This window comes from Anoplopoma fimbria, chromosome 18 (genome assembly GCF_027596085.1).
Source record: "Anoplopoma fimbria isolate UVic2021 breed Golden Eagle Sablefish chromosome 18, Afim_UVic_2022, whole genome shotgun sequence".
NCBI classification, from domain to species: Eukaryota; Metazoa; Chordata; class Actinopteri; order Perciformes; family Anoplopomatidae; genus Anoplopoma; species Anoplopoma fimbria.
This window is the reverse complement of record NC_072466.1, coordinates 21,769,444-21,788,786: the sequence shown is the minus strand read 5'-3', so window position 1 is coordinate 21,788,786 and position 19,343 is coordinate 21,769,444. Positions and strand designations below refer to the sequence as shown.

The following is a 19,343-nucleotide window of genomic DNA, read 5'->3' as shown; positions in this document are numbered from 1 at the left end:
TTGAGATAAGATTTATTTCTTCAGGGCTCATTAGCATATCAGGGAGTGGCTATTGGTCAAAATGATGATGATGTTCAAACTCCTTTACACGATTTTAAATTATTTAATAAACAAATCACTACAACTTTTACAAACTATTTTTAAAATAAAATACTCACAAAGCAATGCAATACAATCACATAGTTATCGATTTCATCCAGGGACATGAAGCAGCGTGAAGATCTTTTAAAGATTATTTTAATCCTGGTTTTTCCCCCTGCTATTACTCTTTCACAAAATCACAAATTACAGGGGTTCCAAGTTATATCTTCACTTTTTTGATCAAAACTACACTTTAAATTGAATAAACTTTTTGCAATTGACAGCACACAAAAAAAACAGGAATGTCAAAGAACCCTCTCGGTTACATAGTTCATGTGTACAAGTATTCAGTCATTTTCAGGACTATTTCTACAAGCACTTTGGCTGCAATTAATGCAACAGTTTACTCAGAAATGCTTGTCGGACGGTCTACCTGATTTGGAAACCCTCCCCTCCCCACACCCATACTTTTCAAACGTTGTTTTCGATGGACTGTGATCTACCATATCTGTCACTTTCTGAAACCAACAATGTATTTGGACTCAAGTGGACTGCCACAAGAAATGAGTGAGTTGGCAAACTAATCTGATCATACTGAACAACAACTTCTTGTTAACAAGATTACTGACCACTAAAAAATAGGGCTATCTGTGGGCTCTGAAAATGCCATACAAATGAAGCAGAACAAGTCAAACTACATCTGTCCACTGCAGGTGCACAATCCTCAACCTAGAAGTATAATATTATAACATTAAATAAAAGCATAATGTTAATGTAATATTAAAGTCATGGTCTTGGGTTTTGTTTATTCAGTTTCCTGTTATTTTTTTAATTCCCTGCACATGTGTCATGTTTGGTTTTACTTCCTGGCCTTTGTGTGTTGTCCTGCCTTTTTGAAAGCCCGCCTTGCTCTGATTTGTTTCAGTCTCTCCTTACTTACACTGTTACTTACACTGTTTTTGTTTTCCAGTGTTTCTCGTTAGCCCTGCAGTCACCAGCATTCCTGCTCACCTGTCCCAACTTCTGCCTTGTCTGCATAATGGTCCTTCCTGCTACCTTGAAATCTACGTGGCTTGGCTTTGTGATTCTGCAGCCAGCCTTTCCTGAGCGTACTAACCACTGATTTAACTTTTTTTACTTACACTGTTTTTGTTTTCCAGTGTTTCTCGTTAGCCCTGCTGTCCCCAGTCCTTCTGCTCACCTGTTCCAACTTCCCTATTAGTAAGGCCCTATTTGTACCTTCGCAGTTCCTTTCTTCTTTGTTGGTTCTTCGTTCGTTCTTTATTGTTCGTAAAATGAGTATTTTAACATTATACTGGGTTTGAGAGGCTCATGGAATATGTTCATTGACAGTAGTTTTTAAACTGTCATAGAGAACGAGTGTAATTATACAATATGGTTGTATTAGCTAGGCATGTTGTCCCTAAGAAATAAAAGAGTGATGATAATACAGTACGTGCTTTGAATTTCTATGTGCAGTGTTCTTAACAAACCTGATGGTATGCAGCAGATGATAGGATGCTCATTACAGCAGTAACTTGACTTGAGCTTTCTCTATATTCCCTCATAAACTGAGATGATAAACTGGAAAAGGCACCAAATTAATTTGATATTTTAACTTATTGTGAAACATTTTGCTGCATCAGCCTTAAGGGCAATTCATATTTTTTGCCTCCAAGTGTCCTGGGGATCTGCGTTATGTAAATGTCAGACAAAGAGTAGCAGTGGTGGAATGAGAAATAGAGTGAATTAAGAGAGAGAGCAGCATTTGTTAGAACAAGTAAAAGAATGAGCAAAATGCTCAAAAACTTTATTTTCTGATTATTTCACTGCAGTTACATTCCAAAGCTTAAATAAACACATCCACAACTCAGCACAATGCTGCGGGAAGGTGTCAACAGGCTGGAATTTGAATAAATAAGTCTGAAGTCTTATTTCAAATAAGTTTATGAGAAATTGACCCTAATTCTCACTTGATTGATTACCTATGTAAACATTGTTAACATGAGTTTATGGTCTCAATCTCTAGTTTTAAATCTTCAATACAGCATGATGTTCATTTCGGAAATTTTGGTCCATTTAGAGTCAAATAGATCTCAAAGCGGAGTATGCTTTAGGGCGGGCTTACTGTGATTGTGAGGTTGCTGCTGCTACCAGAGTCATATACGGCGTCTTTCCATCATTCCTCCACATTCCAAATATGGTGGTTTCCATTCACTGGTTGCAAAAAGCCAAGATGCCAACAGCCGTAATCCAAGATTGTGATGCCCAAATCGCAGAACTCGAAGCTTCAAATCGGCAGTCCACAATCCAATAGATGACGTCACAATGAATTTCTTCCGCTTTTTATATAGTGTCTATGGATGTAACACACCGTTCTCATCATTCTTATCTGTCAAACACGGTCAATTTGTATCTGACAGAGCTAAATGGGGCCCTCTGTATCACAGGCCAGGGGGGCGTGTCAAAGAACCAGTATTTGACAACCTGAACAGGCGGCACAACCTGCGTGCTGTTATTGGCTGAGGATTACACCCTCACGCTGGGCCACGAAGGCTCTTTGATCACCCTCGGAATGTCCTGAACACAGCAGATAAAAAATACAGGCGAAGGCAGGGTCTCTGCAGATACCAACACCACCACACACTTCTAGAGGGTCAAAAGTGAACATTTAAAGAGGTGATTTTTGTATCAATCTATTCATTTTTTCCCTGCATATTATACCTTTTAGAACTTCAACCTCTTCTCTCTCTGCTTTTCAACACCAGTTTCTCTTTTTGTTTTTCCATCTCGCTCCACTCCACTATTTCTCAGAATGCTGCTTAAAAGCTTGCTTTCTATAGTAAATTAACTCAGCGTTTCTTTAAAAGATTAAGGAGCATTTCATTTGTAAACAGATTTTTTGTCTTTCAGGTTACAGGATGCGTTTGGGGATAGAAAACATACAGACCAGCACATCATATTTTCCTAAAGCACAGAAGCCAGTCCTGGATATTACTCATGTTATCAAAGTTTAAGGTAGTGATAGCGGCCTGTTCTGCACTCTATTGGATTTGAAATGTATACTTCAGCAACTCCATCTGAGGTTGTTATGCTAGATGGCCTTACATTCACAAACTGATTTGATCTCGAAACATTTACGACTGCATAATATTTTGGTTCCATACTTAAATTTTTACATTTCCTTTCAAAACATATTACCTGTTGCAAACTAATAATCTATCAAGATGTTTCAATGACAGCATTGAGTCTTATGTTATCAGTTGTCCTCAAAATTTCAGTTTGGTAAGTCCAGTAATGATGGGCACAACTTTACATTAAGCCTCATATATTAAAGTTGTTTTTTCCATTAAGATTTTAGTTTTTATGGTGGAACAGCACCTAATAGTGAGGAAGATTGGTCTCAAACATTTTGACCCATGAATACTTTCCTCAACAGTTCTCTGTTTCATAAACGCATTAAACTGTGCAAAAGGGTTTACTTGTACTACTGAAAGTAAATATTTTATCAGAAAATCCAACGTACAGTATATTCAGTTAGTTTTATGCCATGATATTATGCAAACTAAAATCTCTCATTAGAGGTGTGAATGACTGTGTGAACTTCTGGTCCCTGAGCTGCTCTGGTGGGGCACAGAGCATTGCTTTTCCCCAAGGTACACTGTATAAACAAACTATCTAATTGTCACTAGGCAACTATGTAATGATTATATGTGATATGTTTCCAACAAAGTTACAAGCTGGGAAAAAAACAAGAGCAGCTGAGTAACAACAGCAATGATATGACATGGTGACAGCAGAAATAACATTTTTGGCCTGCTAGCCATTTTGTAATAGGTTTCACTGCAAACAGGAAGTCAAAAGCGTCTACCTTCATATTTCAAAGCTGAGTATCAACTGAGCACTCATGCACTCACGCACGACTGTGCTGCTATGCATAGTTGTTGATGGGTGGATCTAAAAGGTTTTTTAGCTTTCTCTTTTGAACTGGACAGAAGTTGTAAACAGCATAGATTCATACACTGACCAAAGATGTCACTGCCTGCCCTGTTTCACCACAAAATATAAGCATCAGATGTCTAAACAACAATATGAGGTCTTGGTTTATCAATTTTTTCCAGGACTACAACAAATCAGTGTGAAGTCCTGCGCCAGTCTTCAGTGCATTTTAGCAGTTCAGTTACAACGAAACTTAAAAGGAAATTTTGACAATTTTCGACCGGCTTTGTATCGTTGCAACTTGGGTGGTTTGTGTGAATTAAAGACATTCGGCATCCCTTTGTGTTGCCGTCATACACAATCCACCGGTTAGACCCCCGGCCCTCGGTTACAACTGGGAACTCCTGGTGCAAACATCATTAATTTGCCTACACCACCCACATTTCAATATGTTGATGATCTGTAATGTTTGCTTTTAAGCGTTAAAGCTAAAAAACTATCCATCAGCACAAAGACGTTGAAAAATTAGACTACAAGTGTGACAAAGGTTTAATTGTCTTCCCATACATTGCTCATGCCGCTGCCTCACCCACACAGATCAATGCTACCTTGCCTTGACAGCCGTTGCACTGATAAGGGATCAAATAAAACACTACAGCTCTGTACACCTGTGTACGGAACACCTTCTTTCTAAGCGCAACTTCAAATTAGGTTTCAACCCAAATATTGTACAGACACCTTGACTCACACTATCATGCCTCTTCTGCCACCTTTGCTCCATGAGCTTTGTGCTGTGCATGGAAGTACTAAAGGGAGGGGGAAAGACCACCTTAAGGTCAGAAAATACTAGCAGGTTGCTTGCACTAGTCTTTGTGCTATCATGAAAAACATGTATATTTGCCTTTAAAGCGCTTGTATGTATGATTTGAACATTTCTAACATCAGTGATCATTTTCATGTCAAAATGTTAAGACTTTTGGCTTTAAAGCTGCACCAATCACCATTTCCACTGATTTCCACTGATTTATAACTTTTATTTACTTTAATGTTTACCTTGTTCAACCTCCAGGTGACCCTAACAATTAGTTGATAATATGTGAAATACTAATCTGGAAAATGAATGCCTGTATGTGAAAATGATATTTCAATCATGAAACCTAATAGGAAGCATTGCACATTATGCTTGTATGGTAATAGAAATACATGCTATTTGGTTGTACACTTGCCCATTGGAGCTATTCTTATTCAAAGTCAATATCATAGTCTCTAGTGTTTTTGTACTAATGCTCCACCAAAAGGAAAATTCAATGTGAATATAACAAATGCCATGAGTTTGTATCATCTCTATTTTTCAAGTGATATGAATATACATTGTCTAATACAAAGAATATGATGTTAAGAATAAACATTTTTGCTTTTGCAACTAGGTCTATAAAATAGAAACAAATGTATGAAATATATCAAAAACATGATATGAAAATGTATCAATACGATTATGAACTGTAAAACAGTACTGTCCTGCATACACATAGTTGTTTATCCTAACGTGCAGATAATTGCTGCTTGTTTTCAATGAGTTTGTTTTTTATATCATCTTTCATGTTAATATAACCTTCATATTTACAGTAAAAACCTCTCAATTTGACATAACCGAGTGTACTGTTTAGGTGACCTTATATATTACCAAACAGTGGCAGTTCAGTTACACCATGTATACTTTAATAAAAAAGACAGAGTAGACCCAAGACGTTGATCTTTATTGTTTACCTTAATGACATGAGCATTCAGTGCAAATCATTAGAGGATGTTACACTGCATTATATCTGTCAATGAAAATACAGCACAAGTTCAGAATGGAAGAAGTGCTTATCACTATATCAAAATGCCACAAGCAGGTCAGCCTCATAGAGAATAAGGTACTTTGTAGGAGAGTGGAGCTGTTTGAAGTAAATAATAATGATTATCACAGGAAGGTTTCTGCATATCGTGACAACAGGTAATGAGCCAAGGAAAATGTATAACACAAATAAAATGTAAGAGGGGACTGCACGTTGTTCTGACGGCCCATTAGTATGAAACCACATTAGTCCAGTCTGTTGCATTGGACCAAAATCCCATTTGTCCCAGGGCTCGTTATCTCGAAAATAATCGTCCATTACTCGGAAATTAAAACTCTCCGTAAAACAAAAAGAAGGAGATGGCTAATTATTAGGCAGGATAACAACTGGCAAAGGCATACCATTTGGCCTCTTATTACTCGTTGCATTCGTTGGTTTTAATGGTTAGATTTAGGGTAAAAAGGCTTGCGGACGAGTTCTGAACAGTTATGGGCCGTCGGAACAATGGACTGGCACCTGTATGGAAGCGTTTTTCTGTTGGCCTGTACAAAGTCAAGCATGTTGGTTTTAGCAAAACTATTCTACAGATATAATGACATTTTTTACATGATTCCCTGTCAGACCATATGTTAGTGGTTACTTTGAGGCAGGGACTTCCTATCATAACATATGTTTAGTTAAAATATGATATATGAAAAGACATAGAGCCATGGAATTAAATGATCTGCCTAAGTCATTTAGGCTGGTGAAATACATTGCTTTTGTTAACTGCTTTCTTTTACAGGAAATAACTTTTTTAGATTCCAATACGATATGTTATCTGCATATGCTATGGAGTTATTATTTAATTATTTTACTCCTCTAGAATTGAATTATTATTTTTAAGTATAAAATACCTTTGTATATATCGAACTGTTTTCTTCAATGAAGGTTGTATTATAGTGGTAAAATATATATTTTTCAACCTTTACCATTAGGAAAAAGGTATTTAAACATTCAAAATGACAGGTCAAAACTCAAAGTTTTGAGTTTGCAAAATCACCTTGAAATATTTTTCCAGAAATGATCATTCTGAAAGCTGATCTGAACCAGCTGTAAAAGAAAGCATAAATAAATGGATTGAGCATTGAATTTGACAGCGTAAGCCAGTTCAGGGTTTCAATCACAGCAATAGGTGTAACATCGAACGTTAAAGGCTGAAAGACGATACAAAGAAAGTACGGAGTCCAACATAAGAGAAAAACTCCCAAAACAATAGCCAGAGTTTTGGTGGCTTTTCTCTCCATCTTACTCACAGTTGCTCCAGACTTTGTGCTCTGACAGGTAGTGTTCTGAATGCTGATCGCATGTCTCTGTCTCTTTGCAACAAGGAAAATTTTCAGGTAGAAACTAAGCATTATAATGACTGGGATATAAAAGGAAAAAATACACGCAAGGGTGGTTGATATGAGACCATCAATTAAGCAACTTTCTTCACATTTTCCTTGATTAAAACCTGCAATTATGATGCCGATGCCAATCAGAGCAGCAACTCCCCAGCTCACTAGGATCATGATCCCAATGACATGATCATTTACTTTACTTTTATAAGTGAGAGGCTGACATACTGCGTAGTATCTGTCGATAGAAATACAGCATAAGTGCAAAATAGAAGCTGTGCTCAGTGTAACATCAAAGCTTCCTCGTACTTTACAAAACAAACCCTCATGATACCAACATGAAGTTACAGTGAATGCCATGCTGAAAGGGAAGACTAAAACTCCTACAAGCAGGTCGGCCACAGCCAGAGAGAGAATGAGGTAGTTAGTAGGGATGTGGAGCTGTTTGAAATAAGAGACGGATATTATTACAAGAAGGTTTCCACATATTGTGACAACAGACAATGCGCCGAGGAAAACATATAATAAAACACATATTATGGAAGGGTTGCTTGTGAATAAGTTAGTTGTTGTATCTGATTCATAGCAGAGATGTATGTCATCAACAGTGTAAGTCCTGTTGTCAGTCACTTCTTGTTCCATGCTTCTGCACAGATTCCTGAAATATTGAAATATTAACCAATTACCCTTAGGACAATTGTTAAGTACTTGAATATTTACTTTATCTATGTGTAACCAGAACATCAATTTTCTTAAGAAACAAAGTCATGAAGTCAAAATAAAAAAATATTTGATGTTTATTAAGTTTCATACCATACCACTCAAGTTAGATGACGCATCAGTGTGAGGTGTGTGTCCTAATTCTCTCTGCTTCTGTGCAGAACCTTTGGACTTAATCAATCCCCATCTAATTACCATAATTATACAAAAGTCTCCAGTCCAATCAGATAGGACACACTAGATTCATCATGTGATATGAGGTATAATACACTGTGTGTGACCTTGAGTCTGTTCTGTAACATTTTAAAGAACATTTTTGAATGAACAATTTATTGTTTACTGAAAGGCTAATGTAAGATATACTGCACTTATAGAAATGAAATGAACCTAAATACTGCAAACATGCACAATAAAATGAAGACTCTAAGACTCTAATCAATGTATCCAATTCATCATGAAAATAATTAGACACAATTATATGAGCAAAATGAAACAAACGGTTCCTCCAACAGTCCAAAGACGTGCAGTTTAGGTTAATTGAAGACTCTAGAGTCATGTGGATGTGAGTGTGAATGGTTGTCTGTCTCTATATGTCTGCCCTGTGATAGTCTGGCAACCTGTCCAGGGCGAACCCTGCCTTCACCCAATGACAGCTAAGATCGGCTCCAGCCCCCCCGCGACCCTTAACAGGATAAGCGGTTACGGAAAATGAATGAATGAATGAATATCAAACTTAATTCATTGTGAGGGACTGTGCAGCAGTTGCAGCACAAAGTAGGAAAACTATTCCATTCCATTCCATTTCCTTCCGCTTATCCGGGGCCGGGTCGCGGGGGCAGCAAGCTAAGGAGGGTCCTCCAGACGTCCTTCTCCCCAGCAACACTTTCCAGCTACTCCTGGGGAACCCCGAGGCGTTCCCAGGCCAGACGAGATATATAATCTCTCCAGCGTGTTCTGGGTCTACCCCGGGGCCTCTTACCAGTTGGACGTGCCTGGAAAACCTCTAAAGGGAGGCGTCCAGGAGGCATCCTGATCAGATGCCCGAGCCACCTCAGCTGGCCCCTTTCGACGCGAAGGAGCAGCGGCTCTACTCCGAGCTCCCTCCGGATGTCTGAGCTCCTCACCCTATCTTTAAGGCTGAGCCCAGCCACCCTACGAAGGAAGCTCATTTCGGCCGCTTGTATTCGCGATCTCATTCTTTCGGTCACTACCCAAAGCTCATGACCATAGGTGAGGGTTGGAACGTAGATGGACTGGTAAATCGAGAGCTTTGCCTTTCGGCTCAGCTCCTTCTTCACCAAAACGGTCCGGTACAACGCCCGCATCACTGCTGACGCTGCACCGAACCGCCTGTCCATCTCCCGCTCCATTTTACCCTCACTCGTGAATAAGATCCCGAGATACTTGAACTCCCTCGCTTGGGGCAGTGACTCACTCCCAACCCAGAGGGTGCAATCCACCGTTTTCCGGAAGAGAACCATGGCCTCAGACTTGGAGGTACTGACTCTCATCCCGACCGCTTCACACTCGGCTGTGAACCGCCCCAGTGCGTGCTGAAGGTCACGTTCTGAAGAAGCCAACAGAACCACATCATCTGCAAAAAGCAGGGATGCGATTCTGAGGTCCCCAAACCGGAAACTCTCCTCCCCTGGCTGCGCCTTGAAATCCTGTCCATGAAAATCACAAACAGGATTGGTGACAATGGGCAGCCCTGGCGGAGGCCAACACGCACTGGGAACAAGCTCGACTTTGTGCCGAGTATCCGGACACAGCTCTCACTTTGGTCATACAAGGACCGAATGGCTCGTAGTAACGAACCAGGTACCCCATATTCCTGCAGTACCCCCCACAGGACTCCCCGAGGGACACGGTCGAAGGCCTTCTCCAAGTCCACAAAACACATGTAGACTGGATGAGCAAACTCCCATGCACCCTCCAACAGACCTGCAAGGGTAAAGAGTTGGTCCGCTGTTCCACGTCCAGGACGGAATCCGCATTGCTCCTCCTGAATCTGAGGTTCGACAATCGGACGGAGCCTCCTTTCCAGCACCCTGGAGTAAACTTTCCCGGGGAGGCTGAGCAGTGTGATACCCCTATAATTGGAGCACACTCTCCGGTCCCCCTTTTGAAAATGGGAACCACCACCCCGGTCTGCCACTCCACAGGCACTGTACCCGACTTCCACGCGACAGTGAAGAGACGTGTCAACCAAGACAGCCCAACAATGTCCAGAGCCTTTAGCATCTCCGGTCGAATCTCATCCACTCCTGGCGCTTTGCCGCTGAAGAGCTTTTTAACTACCTCAACGACCTCCGCCAGGCATATGGACGAGACTTCCCCTGAGTCTTCAGACTCTGCCTCTTCCACAGAGGATGTGTTGGTCGGGTTCAGGAGTTCCTCAAAGTGTTCTTTCCACCGCTCGACAATATCCCCAGTCCGGGTCTGCAGTTCTCCCCCTGCTGAGCACAGCCTGAGAAAAGCCCTGTTTCCCCTTTCTGAGTCGTCTCACGGTTTGCCAGAACTTCCTTGAGGCCATTCGAAAGTCCTTCTCCATGGCCTCGGCAAACTCCTCCCACACCCGGGTTTTGCCTCAGCAACCGCCGCAGCTGCAGCCCTTCTGGCCAACCGGTACCTGCCTGCTGATTCAGGAGACCCCTCGGCCAACCAAGCCCGAAAGGCCTCCTTCTTCAGCTTGACGGCCTCCTTCACCGCTGGTGTCCACCAGCGGGTTCTTGGATTGCCGCCACGACAGGCACCGATCGCCTTCCGACCACAACTCCTAGCAGCAGCTTCCACAATGGAGGATTTGAACATGGCCCACTCGGATTCCATGTCCCCAGCCTCCCCGGGATGCACGAGAAATTGTTCCGGAGGTGGGAGTTGAAGACCTTGCGGACAGGATCCTCAGCCAGACGTTCCCAGTTCACCCTCACTACACGTTTGGGTTTACCGGGTCTGTCCGGCAGCCTCCCCCGCCACCTGATCCAACTCACCACCAGGTGGTGATCAGTTGACAGCTCTGCTCCTCTCTTCACCCGAGTGTCCAAGACATACGGCCGCAGGTCTGATGACACAACTACAAAGTCGATCATAGACCTTTGGCCTAGGGTGTTCTGGTACCAAGTACACTTATGAACCTCCCTATGCTCAAACATGGTGTTTGTTATGGACAGTCCATGACTAGCACAGAAGTCCAACAACAAAGCACCACTCGGGTTCAGATCGGGCAGGCCGTTCCTCCCAATCACACCCCTCCAGGTTTCTCCGTCGTTACCCACGTGAGCGTTGAAGTCTCCCAGAAGAACTATGGAGTCCCCAGTCGGCGCCCTTTCCAGAACACCACCCAAGGACTCCAAGAAGGCCGCGTACTCCGAACTGCCGTTTGGTGCATAGGCACAAACAACAGTCAGAGACTTTCCTCCTGCGATTCCCAGTCGCAGAGAGGCGACCCTCTCGTTCTCCGGGGAGAACTCCAGAACAGCGGCGCTCAGCCGGGGGCTTGTGAGTATCCCCACACCCGCCCGGCGCCTCTCACCCTGGGCAACTCCGGAAAAGGAAAAAGTCCAGCCCCTCTCCAGGAGTTTGGTTCCAGAACCGGTGCTATGCGTGGAGGTGAGCCCAACTATATCTAGCTGGTAGCGTTCCACCTCCCGCACCAGCTCCGGTTCCTTCCCCGCCAGAGAGGTGACATTCCACGTACCTAGAGCTAGTCTGTGATGCCGGGGTCAGCACGCCCAGGTTTCCGCCCCAGCCTGCCGCCCAGCTCACATAGCACCCGACCCCAATGCCTATCCCTGCGGGTGGTGGGCCCACAGGGTGGCGGCACGATGTAGCTTTTTCGGGCTGGGCCCGGCCGGGCCCCATGTGCCAAGGCCCGGCCACCAGACGCTCGCCGGCGAGCTCCCCTACCAGGTCTGGCTCCAGGAGGGTGCCCCGGTTTCCCTATTCCGGGCGAGGTGCCACAACCTTGCATCGTCCGATTCATTGAGGTTTGGTGAATCGCTCTTAGTCTGACCCCTCCCCCGAGACCACTTTGCCTTGGGAGACCCTACCAGGGGCTATTGCCCCCGACAACACAGCTCTCAGGATCACTGGGGCACACAAACCCCTCCACCACGATAAGGTGGCGATTCATTGGAGGAGTAGGAAAACTATGTAGAGTGTAAATCTACATAATACCAGATATGCAAATGATTAACGGCATCATAAATATAAGCTGGTTAACGTATGAATCCAAATATACACATTGCAAAAAAATAAAACAGTTAACAGTAAGGACCATAGATTGTACATATAACTGTGTATGTACAATACCAGATATCCAGTCAGGTAAGTATATGTGATTAATTCAACAGAGGACCAGCTCTTTACCTTTTTGGAGGGGTTATGGGAGTTTGCCTATCCAGTCTACATGAGTTTAATGGACTTGGAGAAGGCTTAAACCATGTCCCCCCGGAGTCCTGTAGGGGGCACTGTGAGAATACGGGATAGCGGTGTTGTTGCTACAAGCAATCCGTACCTTGTATAACCAAAGTGAGAGCTGTGTCCGTATAATCTGTACAAAGTCAAACATGTTTCTAGTGGGTGTCCCCAATTTGGGGACCTCAGAATTTGGTTTCTGCTCTTTGCAGATGATGTGGTTCTGTTGGCTCCACCATACCGTGACCTTCAGCATGTGCTAGGAGGGTTTGCAGTCGAGTGTGAAGTGTTTGGATGAGAGTCAGTACCTCCAAGTCTGAGGCTATGGTTCTCTGTGTCCCCTGGGATCTCTGTGAGAAACAAAATGTTTCTCAGGGCATTGTATGTTAAGACATTGTTTTTGCTTGCCTGACTCCAGTTAAGTATGTGAGGTATGTGTTAAGCATCAGATGTCTAAACAACAATATGAGGTCTTGGTTTATCAATTTTTTGCAGGGCTACAACAAATCAGTGTGAAGTCCTGTGCCAGTCTTCAGTGCATTTTAGCAATTCAGTTACAACGAAACTTAAAAGGAAACTTTGACAATTTTCGACCGGCTTTGTATCGTTGCAACTTGGGTGGTTTGTGTGAATTAAAGACATTCGGCATCCCTTTGTGTTGCCGTCATACACAATCCACCGGTTAGACCCCCGGCCCTCGGTTACAACTGGGAACTCCTGGTGCAAACATCATTAATTTGCCTACACCACCCACATTTCAATATGTTGATGATCTGTAATGTTTGCTTTTAAGCGTTAAAGCAAAACACCTATCCATCAGCTAACGCAAAGACGTTGAACCTACAAGTGAGACAAAGGTTTAATTGTCTTCCCATACATTGCTCATGCCGCTGCCTCACCCACACAGATCAATGCTACCTTGCCTTGACAGCCGTTGCACTGATAAGGGATCAAATAAAACACTACAGCTCTGTACACCTGTGTACGGAACAGCTTCTTTCTAAGCGCAACTTCAAATAAGGTTTCAACCCAAATATTGTACAGACACCTTGACTCACACTATCATGCCTCTTCTGCCACCTTTGCTCCATGAGCTTTGTGCTGTGCATGGAAGTACTAAAGGGAGGGGGAAAGACCACCTTAAGGTCAGAAAATACTAGCAGGTTGCTTGCACTAGTCTTTGTGCTATCATGAAAAACATGTATATTTGCCTTTAAAGCGCTTGTATGTATGATTTGAAAATTTCTAACATCAGTGATCATTTTCATGTCAAAATGTCGACATGAGTAAGTCAACTCTCAACCCCAACCGGGAGCCAGGAGGAAGGAAGGGAGGTTAACATTTACCCAGTATGGGCAGCGTTCTTCAACTAGGACATTTCAATTGAAACAATAACAGCATACTGACTGATTTATAACTTTTATTTACTTTAATGTTTACCTTGTTCAACCTCCAGGTGACCCTAACAATTAGTTGATAATATGTGAAATACTAATCTGGAAAATTAATGCCTGTATGTGAAAATTATATTTCAATCATGAAACCTAATAGGAAGCATTGCACATTATGCTTGTATGGTAATAGAAATACATGCTATTTGGTTGTACACTTGCCCATTGGAGCTATTCTTATTCAAAGTCAATATCATAGTCTCTTGTCTTTTTGTACTAATGCTCCACCAAAAGGAAAATTCAATGTGAATATAACAAATGCCATGAGTTTGTATAATCTCTATTTTTCAAGTGATATGAATATACATTGTCTAATACAAAGAATATGATGTTAAGAATAAAAAAAATTTGCTTTTGCAACTAGGTCTATAAAATAGAAACAAATGTATGAAATATATCAAAAACATGATATGAAAATGTATCAATACGATTATGAACTGTAAAACAGTACTGTCCTGCATACACATAGTTGTTTATCCTAACGTGCAGATAATTGCTGCTTGTTTTCAATGAGTTTGTTTTTTATATCATCTTTCATGTTAATATAACCTTCATATTTACAGTAAAAACCTCTCAATTTGACATAACCGAGTGTACTGTTTAGGTGACCTTATATATTACCAAACAGTGGCAGTTCAGTTACACCATGTATACTTTAATAAAAAAGACAGAGTAGACCCAAGACGTTGATCTTTATTGTTTACCTTAATGACATGAGCATTCAGTGCAAATCATTAGAGGATGTTACACTGCATTATATCTGTCAATGAAAATACAGCACAAGTTCAGAATGGAAGAAGTGCTTATCACTATATCAAAATACCACAAGCAGGTCAGCCTCATAGAGAATAAGGTACTTTGTAGGAGAGTGGAGCTGTTTGAAGTAAATGATAATGATTATCACAGGAAGGTTTCTGCATATCGTGACAACAGGTAATGAGCCAAGGAAAATGTATAACACAAATAAAATGTAAGAGGGGACTGCACGTTGTTCTGACGGCCCATTAGTATGAAACCACATTAGTCCAGTCTGTTGCATTGGACCAAAATCCCATTTGTCCCAGGGCTCGTTATCTCGAAAATAATCGTCCATTACTCGGAAATTAAAACTCTCCGTAAAACAAAAAGAAGGAGATGGCTAATTATTAGGCAGGATAACAACTGGCAAAGGCATACCATTTGGCCTCTTATTACTCGTTGCATTCGTTGGTTTTAATGGTTAGATTTAGGGTAAAAAGGCTTGCGGACGAGTTCTGAACAGTTATGGGCCGTCGGAACAATGGACTGGCACCTGTATGGAAGCGTTTTTCTGTTGGCCTGTACAAAGTCAAGCATGTTGGTTTTAGCAAAACTATTCTACAGATATAATGACATTTTTTACATGATTCCCTGTCAGACCATATGTTAGTGGTTACTTTGAGGCAGGGACTTCCTATTATAACATATGTTTAGTTAAAATATGATATATGAAAAGACATAGAGCCATGGAATTAAATGATCTGCCTAAGTCATTTAGGCTGGTGAAATACATTGCTTTTGTTAACTGCTTTATAAAACTTTCTTTTACAGAAAATAACTTTTTTAGATTCCAATACGATATGTTATCTGCATATGCTATGGAGTTATTATTTAATTATTTTACTCCTCTTAGAGTATTTAGAATTGAATTATTATTTTTAAGTATAAAATACCTTTGTATATATCGAACTGTTTTCTTCAATGAAGGTTGTATTATAGTGGTAAAATATATATTTTTCAACCTTTACCATTAGGAAAAAGGTATTTAAACATTCAAAATGACAGGTCAAAACTCAAAGTTTTGAGTTTGCAAAATCACCTTGAAATATTTTTCCAGAAACTATCATTCTGAAAGCTGATCTGAACCAGCTGTAAAAGAAAGCATAAATAAATGGATTGAGCATTGAATTTGACAGCGTAAGCCAGTTCAGGGTTTCAATCACAGCAATAGGTGTAACATCGAACGTTAAAGGCTGAAAGACGATACAAAGAAAGTACGGAGCCCAACATAAGATAAAAACTCCCAAAACAATAGCCAGAGTTTTGGTGGCTTTTCTCTCCATCTTACTCACAGTTGCTCCAGACTTTGTGCTCTGACAGGTAGTGTTCTGAATGCTGATCGCATGTCTCTGTCTCTTTGCAACAAGGAAAATTTTCCGGTAGAAACAAAGCATTATAATGACTGGGATATAAAAGGAAAAAATACACGCAAGGGTGGTTGATATGAGACCATCAATTAAGCAACTTTCTTCACATTTTCCTTGATTAAAACCTGAAATCATGATACCGATGCCCATCAGAGCAGCAACTCCCCAGCTCACTAGGATCATGATCCCAATGACACGCTCATTTACTTTACTTTTATAAGTGAGAGGCTGACATATTGCATAGTATCTGTCAATAGAAATACAGCATAAGTGCAAAATAGAAGCTATGCTCAGTGTAACATCAAAGCTTCCTCGTACTTTACAAAACAAACCCTCATGATACCAACATGAAGTTACAGTGAATGCCATGCTGAAAGGGAAGACTAAAACTCCTACAAGCAGGTCGGCCACAGCCAGAGAGAGAATGAGGTAGTTAGTAGGGATGTGGAGCTGTTTGAAATAACAGACGGATATTATTACGAGAAGGTTTCCACATATTGTGACAACAGACAATGCGCAGAGGAAAACATATAATAAAACACATATTATGGAAGGGTTGCTTGTGAATAAGTTAGTTGTTGTATCTGATTCGTAGCAGAGATGTATGTCATTAACAGTGTAATTCCTGTTGTCAGTCGCTTCTTGTTCCATGCTTCTGCACAGATTCCTGAAATATTGAAATATTAACCAATTACCCTTAGGACAATTTCTAAGTACTTGAATATTTACTTTATCTATGTGTAACCAGAACATCAATTTTCTTAAGAAACAAAGTCATGAAGTCAAAATAAAAAAAATATTTGATGTTTATTAAGTTTCATACCATACCACTCAAGTTAGATGACGCATCAGTGTGAGGTGTGTGTCCTAATTCTCTCTGCTTCTGTGCAGAACCTTTGGACTTAATCAATCCCCATCTAATTACCATAATTATACAAAAGTCTCCAGTCCAATCAGATAGGACACACTAGATTCATCATGTGATATGAGGTATAATACACTGTGTGTGTCCATGAGTCTGTTCTGTACCATTTTAAAGAACATTTTTGAATGAACAATTTATTGTTTACTGAAAGGCTAATGTAAGATATACTGCACTTATAGAAATGAAATGAACCTAAATACTGCAAACTTGCACAATAAAATGAAGACGCTAAAATATCATCCATCCATCCATCCATCCATCTTCCGTAACCGCTTATCCAGTTAAGGGTCGCGGGGGTGCTGGAGCCGATCCCAGCTGTCAATGGGCGAAGGCAGGGTTCACCCTGGACAGGTCGCCAGCCTATCACAGGGCAGACATATAGAGACAGACAACCACTCACGCTCACATTCACACCTACGGGCAATTTCAGAGTCATCAATTAACCTAAGCTGCATGTCTTTGGACTGTGGGAGGAAGCCGGAGAACCCGGAGAGAACCCACGCTGACACAGGGAGAACATGCAAACTCCACACAGAAGGTTGTCTGGCCCGGGAATTGAACCCGGGCCCCTCTTGCTGTGAGGCGACAGTGCTAACCACCGTGCAGCCCTCTAAAATATCATGAATCAATGTATCCAATTCATCATGAAAATAATTAGACACAATTATATGAGCAAAATGAAACAAACGGTTAACTCCTCAATATGCCAAAAGAGATAAAAAAAACACTCAAGAATCCAAGGCACAATGGGACATTTTAAATACTCAAAAGACATAAACCCATTTTTTGACGTCTTCATTCAGATAATGTATCAATTATTAGGAAAGATAATATCGAACTTGGGTTCAATTCCCAGGCCAGACGGCCTTCTGTGTGGAGTTTGCATGTTCTCCCCGTGTCAGCGTTGGTTCTCTCCGGGTTCTCCGGCTTCCTCCAACAGTCCAAAGACGTGCAGTTTAGGTTAATTGATGACTCTAGAGTCATGTGGATGTGAGTGTGAATGGTTGTCTGTCTCTATGTGTCAATTCAATTCAATTCAGTTTATTTTGTATAGCCCAGAATCACAAATTACAAATTTGCCTCAGAGGGCTTTACAATCTGTGCACATGAGACATCCTGTGTCCTTCCCTCACATCGGCACAGGAAAAACTCCCCTAAAAAAACCCTTTAACAGGGAGAAAAAAGGAAGAAACCTATGGGAGAACGACAGAGGAGGGATCCTTCTCCCAGGATGGACAGAATGCAATAGATGTCATGTGTACAGAATGAACAGCATAACAGAGATACAACACATTCAATGTATATGACATAAATGATTCATATAATAAGACTACTTATAATAACAGCAGCAATTATTACAGTAGAATTATAGCCATGAAAATAGGGATAGTAATGTGACTAATAATAATAATGGAAGTAGCAGTGGGTGTCAGTCGGCTCACAGCAGGAGGCACGACTACGGTCCAGGTACCACAACGATTCATGGAAACCTGCAGAACGAGAAAGCAAAAGGGCTTCAGGATGGAAGTAAAGCTAAAATGCTTAATGGTACAGGTAATAGTAATAGTAATGTGACTAGTAATAATAATGGTGGTAGCAGTCGGTGTCAGCAGGGCCGTAGCAGGATGCACGACCACGGTCCAGGTACAGCCACGATTTATAGAAGCCTGCGAAGCGAGAAAGCACAAAGACTCCAGGGTACAAGCAAGTCAATAAGCGTAATAGTACAGGCAATAATAATAGTAATGTGACTAATAATGATAGTGGTAGTAGTAGTGGGTGTCAGCAGGGCCTCAGTAGGTGGCACGATGACAGTCCAAATATAACCCCGATTCCTGGGAACCTGCGAGGCGAGAAAGCACAAGAACTCCGGGGAAGAAGCAAAATCAGTAATGTGCATAAATAGGAGATTAATACATAAAGAAGGAGGGAGAGAAGAGGAGAGAGGAGCTCAGCGTATCCTAGGTAGTCCCCGGCTGTCTAGGCATATAGCAGCATATCTAGGGGCTGGACCAAGGCGAACCTGAACCAGTCCTAACTATAAGCGCTATCAAAAAGGAAGGTCTTAAGCCTGCTCTTGAAAGTGGTGAGTGTGTCTGCCCCCGGACTGAAACTGGAACCTGGTTCCACAGAAGAGGAGCCTGATAACTGAAGGCTCTGGCTCCCATCCTACTTTTATATACTCTAGGAACCACAAGTAACCCTGCATTGATTGAGCGCAGCTCTCTAGTTGGGTAATATGGAACTATAAGTTCCTTAAGATAAGACGGTGCCTGACCAGTTAGAGCTTTGTAGGTAAGTAAAAGAATTTTAAATTCTATTCTTGATTTAACAGGGAGCCAGTGCAGAGAAGCTAATACTGGAGTAATATGATCTCTTTTCTTAGCTTTTGTTAGAACACGTGCTGCAGCATTCTGGATCAACTG

At 41.5% G+C, this 19,343-nt stretch overlaps 2 protein-coding genes across 2 annotated transcripts; both read right to left on the bottom strand.

Moving 5' to 3' along the window:
• Nucleotides 1–2,596: 2,596 nt before the first annotated feature.
• LOC129106885 (trace amine-associated receptor 1-like) lies at nt 2,597–7,879 on the bottom strand. Its single transcript, XM_054618154.1, has 3 exons — nt 7,552–7,879; nt 6,901–7,479; nt 2,597–2,661 (listed from the first exon to the last, which is right to left on the bottom strand). Exons 1-3 carry the CDS (start codon nt 7,877–7,879, stop codon nt 2,597–2,599), a joined length of 972 nt encoding a protein of 323 aa, XP_054474129.1.
• Nucleotides 7,880–15,638: 7,759 nt separating this feature from the next.
• LOC129106884 (trace amine-associated receptor 1-like) lies at nt 15,639–16,643 on the bottom strand. The gene has a single exon (XM_054618153.1). The coding sequence runs from the start codon at nt 16,641–16,643 to the stop codon at nt 15,639–15,641; it is 1,005 nt and encodes a 334-aa protein (XP_054474128.1).
• Between the last annotated feature and the right edge of the window lie 2,700 nt (nt 16,644–19,343).

Coding starts and splice junctions, on each gene's coding strand:
- LOC129106884 (XM_054618153.1), bottom strand. CDS start 16,643: ATGGAACAAGAAGCGACTGACAACAGGAATTACACTGTTAATGACATA.
- LOC129106885 (XM_054618154.1), bottom strand. CDS start 7,879: ATGGAACAAGAAGTGACTGACAACAGGACTTACACTGTTGATGACATA. Junction 7,480..7,551: donor GTATCATGAGGGTTTGTTTT/GTAAAGTACGAG, acceptor GTATTTCTATCG/ACAGATACTACGCAGTATGT. Junction 2,662..6,900: donor TTCTGGAAAAATATTTCAAG/GTGATTTTGCAA, acceptor TGCTGTGTTCAG/GACATTCCGAGGGTGATCAA.